General features: G+C 39.1%; 1 protein-coding gene across 1 annotated transcript in view; it reads right to left on the reverse strand.

Moving 5' to 3' along the window:
* The window catches only part of shank1 (SH3 and multiple ankyrin repeat domains 1), a 98,222-nt gene that overhangs the window by 45,483 nt on the left and 36,223 nt on the right, over positions 1-16,516 (reverse strand). The window contains exons 2-3 of the mRNA XM_065278244.2: positions 8,533-9,060; positions 1,606-1,809 (exon numbers count right to left, since the gene is read on the reverse strand). Coding sequence (XP_065134316.1) covers positions 1,606-1,809; positions 8,533-9,009 — 681 coding nt within the window. The 5' untranslated portion in view covers positions 9,010-9,060. The remainder of the gene's footprint in view (positions 1-1,605; positions 1,810-8,532; positions 9,061-16,516) is intronic.

A 16,516-nucleotide genomic window follows, 5' to 3' on the forward strand; every position in this document is an offset into this window, starting at 1 on the left:
AGCTGAAATGTTTGTGGTGCTGAACTCAAGCGCATCAGGCGTTAGTATATCGCCCGCACCTGAGGATCATCACCTCTGCTTATTTGCGACCCAGATCTAATGCTGTGTTCCAGAGCCCATCCAAACCAGTGGGACGTGGGACTTATCCTTCCTGAATTGCCCTAGCTCCTACTTCAAAGCGTTCCAGGCATTTGAAGTGGAACGTAAACAGAAAACATGGACGACCGACCGGTCTTCTTAAGGCTCATACAGACTACACGACTTTTAAACATCGGTCCAAACTGTGCAGTTCACACAACAGTAAAACATCAAGTTAAACATCTTTACAAAGTGTTCTGGAGCCATTATATAAAAGCGCTGCATTTCGCATTAGTAACTTTTTATACTTTTACCATATCTTCATGCTAACAGATAATAACGACATAATTTCACGCCATAATATAATAAAACAAGCTGTGTTAAAATTACAGTGTCTAAAACAACCCTACAAGCAGAGAAGTACAATTTATAGTCTATTCCTTGAAGTTGTCCTCTCACGACGCGAGACTCTATGGGCGCCGCCATTGTACTCCGACTTATTTTGTTGAAGTCGGGGTAGGTCGAACTCCCCCGAGTTTGCCGGTAGGAGGTTCCACTTCGACAAGCATTCCAGTGCACTTTCCTAGTTGGAGGTAGGATAAGTCCTATCCCACTGGTTTGGATGGGCTCCGTAACGCAGCATAATTTGCGGTTCTTTTTATGCGTTGATCATTATGAAAATCACCTTTTGCGCCTGTGTTATTTATTTTGCATCTTTTTAGTAAATAACCGCAGATATTACCACTCCCATTGGTGCTTTTTTGGAATTGTGCTCTCGCATTAATTTTCCCCGTTTAGTAAATCTGGCCCTTTATCTGTAAAGCTGGCTGAAACGTTTTGTTTGTTTGTTTTTGACTTGGCAATACTTTTCAAGGTGGATAAACTTTGTATGACTGTAAATTGTAAATTTTCACTACAGATGCCACTTATAATGCAAGACTGCTGCTGCTATGGGGTGCGTATGTACACTTTCTTTGTGCCAATGTCAATCCCACAATCCACTTCTAAATGTGTGGCTTTTAGCTTCCATAGAAATAAATTAGCTCAGTTATTCTTGCTTACCTATGCTCAAAACGTGCCAATGTAATGTTACTCCTTATAAGGTGACAAAAGACCACAGAATTTTGTGGTGTATTTGTCAATACGTCATCATCACATGATAGAGCTTTCATTTTAGAGCTTTTTGAGTTAAATTTAATCTGAAATATTTATGTATTCCTGTCCCCCAAACTTTTTTATTTCTCTTTTCTTTTATATCATCATCATCACACAGTTGTCCACACAGACTGGCAATTTTCTACCTTGCTCAGCAATGAAAGAAGAAAAAGGTTTGTTGTGAATTATTAAACTAAGTAGACCTGTTGTTGCTGTTCACTTTGATAATACTTATATTTCCTTTATGTTGTAAGGTAATTACACCCCCCCCCAAATAAACCTTTAAAGAATGACATTATATATTATAGATGGTTAAGTATTAAAACAGAACCAAAATGTCTCAAATTAAGAACAGTATAACATGACAGATACCTCCAGGTAGGGTACTCCTTTCTCAAAGGATTGTGGGTACTCTCTAAGGGGTCTCTCTTCTTCCAAAAACTTGGCATCGTGCCCATCAGTAGCAGGTTGGAAAAGTCCGTAGTTTAAAACATCCCTTAGAGATTCGGTTAGACTACACAACACCTGCTGCTTTGCCTTCCACACCGTTGCATCTGGGTTGAACCTCAGACACTTCTGCAGAGAAAGAGAGAGAGGCCACTGATAAATTGACTTAATGGAACATACACTGATTTTCATTCATTTATATATTTAGGTTTGATAAGTGGGACCAGCTGGAATTTTTAAGGGTACAAAGCATGAATGGTACTAAAACTGCAAGTAAAGCTAGTTTCTGAAATTCAAACGTGTCTCTGAGGCTCAGCTTCTATTCATGCACACTAGAGGGAGACATTGTGTAGATGAAATTAAGTAAAACTGCACCCCATGTCATATTAGCGGACCTCAAGCAGCAATGGACCATCATGTTCATTAACATATAATTTGAGTCTTTGATCACGATGGAACTGCTTAACCGGCAATCCTAATAAATGAACAAGCCTGCACTTATACAGTAGCAATAATCGGTAACTTACTCGGGTGGTTGAATGTTGAATTGTTCAAAATTCTAATCGGACACACTTCAGTAAGCTGTACATTTTGGGTACTGCTATTATCTTGCCTAGGGCTTCAGGCTGTGGAACATGTCGGCTTAGGGCTGCTCAGATTGAATTTTTGGACAGCAGCGAAAATGGGACGATCCTGCAAAAGGTGTGCTGGAATGAGATCCCTCCTCTGACCTTGAGTAGCTGCTATGATTGGTCTGTGGTGCAAGCTGTATGTATGCCGATAACAGTAGTGGCTCTTTCTTATTCTGCTCACTTTCCCACTGTCCTCCTGCACATGTGTGTGTGTATGTGTGTGTGTGTGTGTCAATGCAGTTGTATAAAGAAGTGTGAAATTTCTTCCTCCGTTATTCAGTCTCTCACTTTGCGCACAGCCAATCCCCATTTCTATGGCAACCAGTTCATTAGTAGAGCAAGCTGCAGGTTGCCATGGAAACATCTCAGCGGTCCCTTGGTGTGATATGGTATGGTGTATGTGTTTCAGAGTGATCTTAAAGAGAGTATGTCTACTGTAGGGAGTTTTCTTGAGGAAGTTTACTGGTGTAGTTGATAAGTTCCCTGATAATTTACAACATTTTGCTTTATCTCCATAACATGTCCAGTCACATTATATTGCGCAGTAAAAGTAAAATATATCGCAAACACAACCCCATTAACACAATATTAACACTTACACAAGCTATGGAAATGATTTAAAGGGATAGTTCACCTTAAAATGAAAATTCTGTCATCATTTACTCATCCCAGAGGCGCACCTTGTCAACAGGCAAGGCAGGCAACTGCTTGGAGCCCCGAGCCACTAGAGGGCCCCCGAGTTTGTTTCTCGGATGGCCAGCTACGCCCGGTAGATGAACATAAATACTCAACATGACTGCATATCAAAATTCCGATTGGATGGAATGTTGATTGACATTGGCTTAGCCCAGTCAAAATCCAACCCAGGTGGATAACTTGCCAGTTTCGAAAATGAACGTAGCGAATGGGTGACGTTTTATCGTTCAGTAGTGCTGTCGCAGTTGATCCGTACGGATCACGACCCACGGTTCGGCTCGCATGTGATTCCCAGATTAATAAGCCAATTTAAATAGGAAAAGTTTATCATTTGCACGTGTTTCAAAGGCTTGCAAATGTTAACACTCAAGTGATTTAAAACAATTTAACCGCAAAAAGGCGCTAAAGTGAGCAGCCTTCTGTACGCACATGTGGTTTAATGTGTCCGGTCCAGCTCCAGTCAGGCACGTGCCCAAGTGTAAATATCAAGTTTAAATTTAAGCAGTTAACTAGAGCAATCCTTTACAAAGACAATCGCGGCAAAAACGGATCAATATGCAATGTAGTTACCCAATTTATGCTTGTAAAAGCGACGAAGCAGTCGCAATGACGCGTGCACGCACGTATTCATGTCCGCGCGCGTCTTTGCATTCATTCGCGCACAACCGCAATCAAAAGACGCCACGCGAGTGAGTTAGCTTATGAAAACATGACGAGACCAAAGGAAGTTTCTAAAAAACAATGCTAATCCTATTTTGACTCGATCATTATTGGCTTCTGTAGCTGTACATCAGAAATGTTTTGTGCAAAGCAGGGAAAGGGAAGAAGAAAGGAGAGATGATGAGTTTAAGGAGGTAAATCCTCACCCTGTCAGGTCTCAAACATTAGAGGAAAAATCTCAGGAAAATCTTTTGTCAAGTCTATAGAATTGCATTGTTGCTGAGAAAATCAACAGATGTGTGTGTTATACTGTTCTTCTGTATTTTCAGATATGAAATTAAAATTTAGTTTACTAATATTTAACTCTAGGACACTAACTTACATAACAGTTAGCAGTAACTATGACTGAGATTATTTAGTATAGCAGTCATAAAATGACTGGTTTCTTAAAATATTCTTGTAAAAATAAGTTCTGCTTGGGGCCCCCATAGACCCTAGAATCGCCTCTGACTCATCCTCATGTTGTTCTAAACCTGTATGAATTTCTTTTTTCTGATGAACACAGAAAAAAGACGGTAAACACACAGCTGACCATTGACTTCCATAGTAGGAACATTTTTTTGGAAGTATTGTGATAAATGATGAAGAAGATATTTTGATAATTGATGGTAAGCACACAGTTGACGGTACCCATTAAATTCCATCATATTTTTTATTTCTACTATGGAAGTCAATGGTCACTATCTACTGTGTGTTTATCATCATTTCTCAAAATATCTTCTTTTGTGTTCATCAGAAAAAGTAAATGATGACAGAATTTTCATTTTAAGGTGAACTATCCCTTTAACAAGGTACATAACTCAGATGCGAGTTCATTTGCGCCCGTTCAATTACAATAATTTAGGATGAATGATAATACACCTGGAAAATGATATCTAATTATAGTAATTTAGCTGTTAGTCTAGCTATTCTTTTCAGGTTCAATCAACAGATCTTTGCACAATTTATATTCTACTTAAAACTGGTGTTTTCATATATCAATGTTATCAAAGCATTGTGAAACAATTAATAGAAAAAGAAAGATTTAAACATTCTAGTAAAATGTACTTAAGATGTCATTACTATGCAAATCAATTTATATTGAGTGCCGCAGGGATGATAGGTATTTTTGTAGCCCAACCCCATAAGTTAGCAAGAAAAGCCAATTTATTTTTTCCCTAGAGCCTTTTGGATTATCCCAAAAATGTCTAACAAGTTAATCTTCACAGATGAAGTGAACAATAGGGGGGTCTTGAAGTAAAGACTGTTTTAGATGTTTTCAGTTATGTTTACACGGTTCATTCTGTTTAACTTTCCATGCATCTCTTTGTGTCGGTGCGTTCCCTCCGGGCCATTTCTGCAGGGCCGGAGTATTGGGGATTTGTAGCCTTTAATGAGACCTATGGGGAAATAACATTCACAGTCTCCTCGCTCTCAATCTCTCTCTCTCTATATCGGATATATTCATGACTACTCCCCTTCTAGTGTTCAATAGCCTCCACATTGTGTTTTCCATTCCCACTCACAGCTATGTGCAGTCTTTCTTCCTTAAGTGTCTTTTGCCATTCATCTACTACCATCTCTGTCCTTTTCCTACTACATTTCCCAAGTCCATCTCCTGCTGGGAGCTCTTTCCTCTCGGAGAAATCACTGGTGTGAAGAGCAGCAGTCAGACTCTTTGGCTAATGAGAATGAGATGCAGGCTGCTGTGTAACAGCTTTGATGCCCATAGCAGAGTATCAATGACTGCCACAATTTGCAGGTGTGGCAATAAGTTATTACTGCACTCTATATGTGCTGCTTCAGATACGGCCCCCACCTCGCCCTCCATGTTTCACTGCATCAAAGTGCAAGTCTTCAGCGTATTCAGGGTGAGTGGGCGATACTGTGGCCCTAAAAACACTTCTCCCTTTAGATTCCCTAGGTTTGTGCATCCCGTCTCTCCCCAAACTCATTAAACCACAATTAACGAGCAATTACAGTTTATTGAGGGAGAATTACTGATATGTAGAGCAGGCTTAATGTACTGGGATTATATGGACTTACTGTATTACGACACGGGGATCGTAAAAGAATACGGTATGAGGTAAAACAAAAATGGTCAAAAAGAAATAAAAGAGGATTTGAAAGGCAAATAAGAATAAGAAATTTCAATGTGTCTTTTACATAAATGTCTACAGAAAAGCTATGTGCCATATGTGCACAAAAAGTTCACTGTGCCATTTAAGTCATTTCTTTAAAGCTCTGTTTGTAGATGATGCTACCAATGCCGAGGTCAAGGGTTAGATTCATGTTATTATAGAAATGCACAAATTGAATGCACTGTATTGTAGGTCGCGTTGGATAAAAGTCTGCCATATGCGTAAATATAAGTTATATACTTCTTTTGTATATGTTACAGATAAAAAACCTACTGTAAGATCATAAGGAAAGTGTTTGGCAGAGTGTAGATCACCAGGTGTTCCAATGCCATCGTGTTCCAAATATCTTTTGCTAATTACAATTTGCTAGCAGCTTTTTGAACTAAATAGGCAGCTTTGGAAAACTGAAACATATTGTCTTTCTCTTCCACACACACACACACGCACGCACACGCACATACACACCTGCACTAATTATAGTCTGAAAACAAAACAAGCATTGGGCAGATACATTTCAGTTTTTCTTTATTCTCACAATTTGCACACTTTGTATAAGTGGTTAACTACTTATCCAAAGTGTGAGAATAAAGAAAAAGAGACCTTTCTGTCAACATTAAATAAAACTACCCTCTGCTAATGTTTTCTCTAATGCATCTTTCACAGATACCCCTTCAAGATAAGACTCTGGGTCCAGGTCTTCCATTTTAATTCAGTTATCAAGATAATCAAATTATTCACGAAACTTAATCTATCTGCACTGCCAAGAGCTATGGGACAGGCCAGAGAGCATAATGGGAAAGGAAGAAGGCTAGATATTGTCACCGTAAGAAGTGAGAAATTAATATTAACAGACTAGATGTTGCCATGTGTTACTGGTCTGGGAGAGAGCGGTGCCATCGTTTGTGCCCCCATCAGCATGGGTCCACAATGACTTTAATTAAAAGTGCCTGCTTTAATTTGTGATGTACAATAAATAGATTACAACAGTGATTTCATTCGCCACTGAACCTCTTAATCTGCCTCGTAAGAGAGAGAGAGAGAGAGCTTCACTTGAACACGATCACAAGCTTTTATTTCAGCCTTTTTTATTTAAACTCAGATCTTTTATTTCCTTTTCTGCTCTAAAACTGTTGAGGTCACCTTGAGTGCTTTTCTGTTTTTCCACTCTCTGTATTTGAAAGTCACAGGCTTGTTTACAGATTTTTTTATTTTCAGCTGTTGTGGAACACAGTGTTTGACTTCTCCCTGGGCTTTCTTTCTTCCTTTTTTTTTAAGATAGAAGATTTTGCAGGGGTTTGCAAATCTGCTTAAAGGAGATGCTAGGATAAAATCTACTTACGCACGCACACAATCGTGCTCAAAAGTGCACACAGACTGTGTAAGCATATACCCGAGGGCAACTTCAGCAGATCTAGCAAGTGTCAGCTCACAATTCAATTTATATTCTTTAGCAAACTGGATACCATAAAACCATATATCACAAAGTCATACATGAAATAATGATTGAAATAATAACATCACTCCCTGATACGTCCTGGCTAATTAAAGTAAACAACCAAATTTTCAGAATCAATAGCTTCGGAGCTGATTTAAGAATGAACTGCATTCACTAACAGTCAGTTTATTTGCATATGTTTTCTGCATTGTTTAAGTGCCTAATACACTAAGCAAATTATGCAAATCAGGTAACAGTACAACCAACCCACAAAGTCTGTGCTGAAAACAAATTACACGGCTAAATTAAGGGTTTGAGTTGCGATCTTGTGCACTTCGTACAGCAGTGCTCATGCAGACACCTGAATCAGCTCTTTAAAGTGCTCAAAGCGCACTTGTCTATAGCGCACATCTGGACATATGCCCAGTTATGACGTTTTTCCATAATGTGATGAATTACTGCAACCATAATCCATAGAAAATTCTCATTTACATGAAACGCTGTAACTAAATTATGTATATGAAATTCTGCTTGCTTTAAAGTGTAGTGTAAATTCCTCCGGGATAATAGGGCGTGGAGTTTTGTGAATAAGAACTCGAAACGAATCTACACAGAAAATTGGCATTTTCAATTAAAAAATTATGATAATAGACCCTGGCATATATTTTATTCAAATATGGTGCATGGTTTAAATGGGTGCCCAATAAATAAGATGCGGTCGCACCTATTTAGTGACAGTTTAGTGAAATCACTGTGCTCAAAAAGTTATGTAAATGCAGATGTGATGTGCATTGGTTGGGAGAACATCTGGCTCTGTTAAGGGGAGAGAAGACTATGATATGCCTTAGCAGAACACATGGTCCTGAATGCTTCATATGTTCATGCTGGCACTGAATAAACTAAGAACAGCTTTGCCAGAGTCTGTTTTGCATGTCAATCATAATTTACTTTGATCAAATCCTACAATTTGTTTAGGCATATGATCAAGTACTAAACTCATGCTATTATTGTGTAGCCTTAAAATGCAACACCTAGTTTTGTAAAATATGGTAAGTGGGCTTTCTGCTTTAGTTCTTTATCCAAGTGATTTTTTGGCTTGAAAAGGTTTTAGGGCATCTGTGTTAATTGAAGGTTCTTGACTGCCTTGTAAATATGCATGCAGTGGGCTTAACCAGGCAACATTGTTGCATAGTATATGAGTGGATAATTGGAAAGCAGGTGTGGGTATGTGTGAGCGCTTGTGACTAACCGTTTGTTTGATATCAGGAATGCCAATACGAAACACCATCATAGCTATATGTGCATCATCAGGTGTGTTGCTAGAACTCCGTTCCCTTAGCTTACGCTGCTGCTGCGGCGGATTAGCTGGCGGCTGGTGGGTGGGTCCAGGGTTGGACGAATAAGGGTTGGCCGCGTGGCCCGGGTTCCCGGGTCGCATCTGTCTGTCTCCTGGGGTTCTTCCAGCCATTGTGCCTTTTTGCCTGTGCCCCTCTTCCCTGCCTCCCCTCAAACGCCTGACATCGACTTCATCATCCCCTTCCTCTTCATCATCCAACTCCAGCTTCCCGTTCTCCTCTCCTTCCTCGCCTGCTCCATCATCGTCCATTTCCTCTTCCTCCTCCTCCTCTTCCTCCTCCTCTTCGGCCCCTGGATATAGGTGTTGACTGTTTCCCAGCATTCTTTGCTGCTCCTCGTCGCTGGAGAGGGGGCTGAGCGGCATCGTCATGGCGACAGGGAGAGTGGCACCAACGGCAACGGCATCATTCCCGGAGACACACTGTGAAGAGAGGAGGAGTGAGAGATTAGATGTAGTGGGACAGTGCTAGATAATGAGAGAGAACATAAGTAGGAGTTTGAGAGAATAAAATACACAACCCCACATCACTCAACCGGTAAGTCAGCGGCTCCTATCTGGAAAGCACCGCTGGTCGCTATAGGAACAGACGCGCTCCTCTAAGTGCGGCACGCAAGAAGCTGATTCTCATTTACAGGCTTCCTCCTACAGTAGCCCTTATGTCCCACTTGCCCTTATGCAAAACACACACACTCAGTACAATAAAAAAGCATAATTTTCCCCTGCACAGGTATCCATACAGCTCTCTGTGTTGTTGTCTATGCGCCTACATACACACAGGTGCCACAGGGTCACCATGCCTGAGTATTATAAGCGACTCGGGACATGTTTGTTAAATAAATATGAGAAAGTTCTGGAACATTTCAGTCCCTGGTTTTAGCCCCTGTAGCACAATAAAGTTTGACCGACCACTAATTGCAGCACTCCAATCTCCGCACCTGCTGTTCGAGCTGCTCCCTATATTATATCATTAATCACCATAGTGTTTGCCTTTTCCTCGTGTTTCTGCCTTTCTCAGCCCCTTGATTTATATAGTCGTATATGCAATCAATAATAGATAAAGAAGTAGGTATTTTTATTATTTTGTCAAAGGATGAAATTATTTGGAAGGCACTAACAGAAGCAAGTTTAACACATGTTTCATTAAGAAAACATGTTTCAAGTTGTTGTAAATACAAAAATAATTGCACGCATTCTGTATTCATGCACAAAGTTTCTATGTTGCTTAGCAACTGAAACACCAAATGTTATAATACTTTCCCATTATTATCATTAATAATAATAATTACAAATGTGTTTTTGAACATTGGTGTCTTTTATCATATCACTCAACACCCGTGAAAGTGAATTTACCAAGTGTAATGGGTTTTAAGAGTCACCTGTTTTAAAATCCAACTTCTTGTGCTTTTTAATGCTACAGAACGTAGCATAACAAGATCAATCAAGATTTTACCAATTCTCTTTTTTTCCACAATCCATATACACCCTCAAGTGATTTATTTTAGGATTTTCCTATAAGACCTGATCCCCCGCAACAGCACTCAGTTGCAGTGTTGTAACACCTCATATGTCCCAGATCACAAACAAAATCACTGAAGAAAAGCCCTGCACTCTCAGACTCTTGAGTATCTCCCCTTCAAATACACCTCTTCAAAACAGGATTACTGTGTTTAGCAGAAGGAACAGAATAAGTCTCTGTAGTGCCACTTACAACAAGCGACTCTGTGGCACAGATGCAGTTTCAACTCTTTAGATGTGGTATCAATTTGTGCCTTACTGTTGTCATTGTGCCTGTCGATTGACCGATCTGAATGTGAGCACTATTACTTTAGTAGATTAGCACAGATCTTTACACACAGAGCTCCTAAAAGGCCTCTTCACATTATTTATTTCATTAGCCAAATTGCACTGCACGCTCATGCTGTGTATTCTGCCCTACAAAAGCAAAGTACCTTAACTTGCCAAAGTGTAACTGAGAAAAATGACTTTTTCGGGGAGACTTTTTAGTGCAGTTATTTTCTTTGCTATTTGAATGCCAATACACTGTACTCTAACATTATAACAAATAATGTAATATTGTACAATATTAATGCAGCATAACATTATAAACAAAACATAACACATTTATACAATATGCAAAAGGTACTTTCTGTACCATGCATAAATGCAAAAAAACAAAGGTCTTAATGGATACCTTTTAATGGATAGAGAGGATGAGCAAGGATCCCCAGTATACATGGATCAATTAAGACAAAGATAACAAAATTAGAATTTTTGTATACACAGACACATATTGTAATACTACATACCATTTGAAATCTACTAAATAGATTTTAAAAAGGGAACTCAATATTATTTTATCATTCTTCTTATTATTAATGCATTTAAGTTTGATGCCAACTTCATTTTTCCAAAAAAGTTATTTTGAATTCAAACTATATTTAGAGGACCCTTAGTAATACCACTACGGACCCCAAGGAGCCCCGGACTGGCAGACCCCCTGTTGACAACTCATGGTTTATACACCAAGGGCTCTAACGGCCGATTCACACCGGATGCGTGGCGCGAGCGTCTCAGCTGCGTGGTGTGTCCGCTTTTATTTAGACTCCCATGTTAGCAGGTTTGCAATGCACACCGCCTGCATGACACGCACGTCTCAGAAAAAACATGTGCATGCTAAAGGAGCGACGCCTATTTTTCACACCACACGCAAGCGTCTTGGAAGCGTTTCCAGACAAAATAGAACACAAAAAGGGGTTTATATGTCAATTTGACACGACGTTTGACATAATGCAGACATGTAAATAAAAAATATTAAAAATGTCTATTTCCAACTATTGAATCTGTCAACAGGCTACAGAACGAAAGTTTTTGTGTAATCAAATCAGTATATGTATGTTTAACATGAAGTAGCCTATTGCAGGTAGTTCATTTCCATATGTCTCCCAATACGTTGAACAAGGGCGATCCAAATCACGTGACATTTTTGTAGTTGAAACCGGACACTTTCAGGTCAGTTTATCAATAGGAAACATACATGTATACAGAATAGGCTAGCAGCAGCAGCGCTGCGTCAAAAACACTTCTGGTAAGCAAGGGCATAGAAAACGTCACGCAGCTGTCATGCGACAGACACGCAACAGACATGCCACGCATGCGGTGCGAATCGGCCCTTAAATTATTTTGAACACTGTGTCAGAAAAAAGGCACAAAACTGTACCCCTTCTGTCGGTGGGATGGTACACTGAGGTTCCATTATGTACCTTTACATGTATACTAAACTGTCATGTGTGTAGAAGACAGAACCCAAGTGCAGACAGCTCTCAGCCAAAAAGACTTTTATTACAGAACAAAAACACCCATGAGGGGGTAAAACAAAGACAAAAATCCAAATAAATAACCTAACGTGAATCTAAGCAGGGCAGGGCAGGACGAGACAAGACGAGACAGGAACACACAACATCATCATAAGATGAACAATGATCCAGCACAAGACAGTAGACACAAGGGCATTAAATAGGGGAGAATTAAACTAGGGAACGAGGACACACAAGTGAAGGCGTTAATTTATAATGAATTAACAAGGAAACAAGGGGGTGGGGTCAAAACTTACAGGAGAGCATGAGGCATACAAAACAAACACAGGCTACATGACTCACAAAACAAGACAACAATAAGGGCTGCCATGATCCTGTCACATGAAACAAGGGAAAATACATACGAGGCTGACAGGATCATGACACACAATACAATGACAATGACAATACAATAATACAAAAAAAATTCTGTACCCCTAAAATTTAATTGGTACAAAATTGTTCCTTAAGGTATACAATACAGTAGGTCCTTAAGGTTTTACCCCAAAATGGACAACATTTCTATGTATTGCATACCCATAAAGGTATTAAAATGAACCTTAGGGTACCACCCCAGAGACAGAAAAGATAAAGTTTTGTACCCATTTTTTTTTCAGACAGAAAAGTGTTTATACCTAAAGTCTATGTTTTTGGTTGTTTTGCCACTTAAATCACTTAAAGTGAAGAAAGAGACAAGCAATGTTTTGATAAAAGCATTAGCTAAATTTGAGGTCATGTGGCCCACAAACGCAAGCACTAACCACTAGTTACACTGAAAAGTCTTCACTTCTGTTATGGTTCTTAATGACTTGTATACAGCCTAATTTAGATGTACGAAGCAAAACTAACATAGATTCTCGACGTCCATGTTTTCTTAAACCTTGAGTGAAGTTTTATTAGAAGCACAGTGTTTTACCTCAGTGAGACAGGAAGCAATTGAACCGCTGAACAAGATATCACTGCATGGGCGCCACCGGTGTTATTGACTCTGTACTAGAGGGCAACTGGTGTTAATTCAAAAGCACTTCCCCATATCCTGGAAAATTATCCCTTTGTCTCCCGAACCAATATTCTCAGCACAAAAACAAACTATTCAAAACGATAAAAAATAGCCCTTAAACTGAAGTTTCAGTCATCCAATTAGAAAAACGCTGTGTGAAATATACTGTGAGAAACACTATCAGAGTTGACAATGTGCCAAATGCAATTACACCCAATTTGCATCTTCGACAAAGCACACATATCATAATAGCTGCAAGCCTGTGGATTTGCTGTGAAGTGTCCCACTGAGACTCAGTAACTTCCTTTCAGACTATCTTAATACTGGCCTATGAGCTTCATTTCAAGTTCAATCCAATATCATGACCCTCAGGCTTTTGACCATCATTCATTCAAAGCTTAAATGTGCACTGTATTCTGTGTGAACAATGATGTGTGCAAAGCAATTACAACACTGATTACCTTTTTCCCAGAGGTTCAAATTTGCTGATGCGTTATTTAATTTCTAGGCGAGTGAATGAGTTTACGTTCTTCCAAGAGTAAACTGTGACCGTGTGATGCATAAAACAGAAACATGAGAGAAAGATAAGGGGGCGTTTTTGATGCACGATATTGAGAGGTGACAATAAAACCCCCATCCTGTCATACATCCTTGAAGACAAAGAGAAGATAAAAATATAGATAACGACTGACAGAAAATATAAGATGGGAACATTAAGGGCTTGTATGAAAAATAATATTACTGTCATTACTGAGTAAATAATTGCCAATGGGAGGGAGAAGTGTAAAGGGCGAGAGGGTAAAATTTAAGAAATACAAAAAATGACGCACAAAACCAAAGATTGCATTTATGTCCCTTTGGCGAGCTCTGTTGAAATCTTTGTGAAATCCTTTAACATTGCTGATATAAATGTTGGATGGTTTGGACTGCTGTGTGCTGTAATCTGAGTCACACTGACCATACTAAACCACATGATACCTAATACGGTTCAGCAAAGCAATAAAAAGTCCTTGTTAGATGTTGGTGTGCTGGTTTCCCCATTAGGCCTTTTTAAGTTAGGTTAAAGGTACAATATGAATTTTTGCATAAAAAATATGCAAAGTACTAGAACAGTTTCATATATTTTTTCACATGTGTACTTGCATTATTCCAAATGTTTCAACAATGTTTGACTTTGAATTTAGAGTTTTAAAAATGTTTACACACCCCTTTAGGGCTCTCAAAATGGGGACCATGGCCCCTGTGGGGCCCTGGTTTTTGTAAAATAAATTAATTTATCATTAATTCTGTGTAATTAAATCTAAAAAATAAGGCTAATAACCAGCAGCACTACATTAAATAATTCAATATGTTTTGTTTAAATAAAATTTTAAGTTTTACAATGTTTTATGTAATACATTTTCTTTGAGGGACCACAAAAGGATACACCGTATACAAAGGGGGCTGCATACTGAAAAGGTTTTAGAACCACTGCATTAGCCAATAATATTTAAATAAAGCCATATTTCCCAAAAAGTTAACACATATGTGGACACATATACTTTAAATGAAAAGACATGTCTATGCAATCCTAAAGACAGTTCCTTATCCAATCGAACTAATTTCAGTTGATAACTTGCAATACATATTCTACATCTACCTCATATCTACACACTTGCCAAAAAGAACAACCTGGGTAAAAAGTGTCACGGTTTACCTCATTGATAAACAAAACCAAACTGTTTTAGCACCCCAGACAAGACTGACAACCGTATTGATGTCTGAATAGCAAAGAAGTAAAATGACAAAGAAGGGTGCACTACTTCCAAAAAAGCAAACAACAGTGGTTAATGGTAAAGCAGATTGCACAATCGGAAAAAGCATCTGAAAAAGAGTAAAACACTGACAAAAGAATAATCTAGATTTGTTCTGCTGACTAATCAGAGATTATTGGAGGGATTGACAATAAGGTAGGGGGGAGCTGAGTTAAGGGCAAAAGGAGAAGGGTATGGAGAGAGAGAAAGGGATTAGTCTCGGCAGGTTCTAGATCCAGGGCAGAGGAACTCAGGCACAGCGGGAGGAGAGAAATCTGAAATGAAAGGCTGGATTAAAAAGGACAACACTTTCGAGCTAAACTCAGATTTTGTAAGAGGTGCATGATGGCATAGAATTATTGTACAACCCCAAATCAGAAAAAGTCGGGACACTGTAGAAATTGTGAGTAAAAAGGAATGGAATAATTTACTAATCTCATAAACTTATATTTTATTCACAATAGAATATAAATAACATATCAAATGTAGAAAGTTAGACATTTTGAAATGTCATGCCAAATATTGGCTCATTTTGGATTTCATGAGAGCTACACATTCCAAAAAAAGTTGGGACAGGTAGCAATAAGAGGTCAGAAAATTTTAATGTACATATAAGGAAAAGCTTAAGGACTAATTTGCAATTTATAAGGTCAATTTGCAACATGATTGGGTATAAAAAAGCCTGTCAGAGTGGAAGTGTCTCGATTCCCCCAATGCTGCGGCGAAAAATAGTTTTCTGAGTTTCTCAGAGAAAAATTGCAAAGAGTTTGAAGTTATCATCATCTACAGTGCATAATATCATCCAAAGATTCAGAGAATCTGGAACAATCTCTGTGCGTAAGGGTCAAGGCTGGAAAACCATACTTGATGCCGTGATCTTCGGGCTCTTAGACGGCACTGCATGACATACAGGAATGCTACTGTAATGGAAATCATAAAATGGGCTCTGGAATACTTCCAGAAAACATTGTCGGTGAACACAATCCACCGTGCCATTCGCTGTTGCCAGCTAAAACTCTATAGGTCAAACAAGAAGCCATATCTAAACATGACCCAGAAGCGCAGGCATTTTCTCTGGGCCAAGGCTCATTTAAAATGGACTTTGGCAAAGTGGAAAACTGTTCTATGGTCAGACAAATCAAAAGTTAAAGTTCTTTTTGGAAAACTGGGACGGCGTTTCATCCGGACTAAAGAGGCGAGGACATCAAGTTGGACATCAAGCGCTCATTTCAGAAACCTGCAACTCTGATGGTTTGGGGTTGCATAAGTGCGTGTGGCATGGGCAGCTTACACATCTGGTAAGGCACCATCAACGCTGAAAGGTTTATCCAAGTTTTAGAGCAACCTACTCCCATTCAGATGTCGTCTCTTTCAGGGAAGACCTTGCATTTTCCAACATGACAATGCCAGACCACATACTGCATCAATTACAACATCATGGCTGCATAGAAGAAGGATCTGAGTACTGAAATGGCCAGCCTGCAGTCCAGATCTGTCACCCACAGAAAACATTCGGCGCATCATAAAGAGGAAGATGCGACAAAGAAGACCTAAGACAGTCGAGCAACTAGAAGCCTGTTTTAGACAAGAATGGGACAACATTCCTATTCCTAAACATTGGACATGGGTTTTGACTAATTGACTTTAAACAAATATGTAATACACTTTGATACGAATGTTAAGGTACTTAACAATCAAAATTGATTGGCAAGCAGCTGCAGTATTTCTGT

This window comes from Paramisgurnus dabryanus, chromosome 3 (assembly GCF_030506205.2).
Source record: "Paramisgurnus dabryanus chromosome 3, PD_genome_1.1, whole genome shotgun sequence".
NCBI lineage: Eukaryota > Metazoa > Chordata > Actinopteri > Cypriniformes > Cobitidae > Paramisgurnus > Paramisgurnus dabryanus.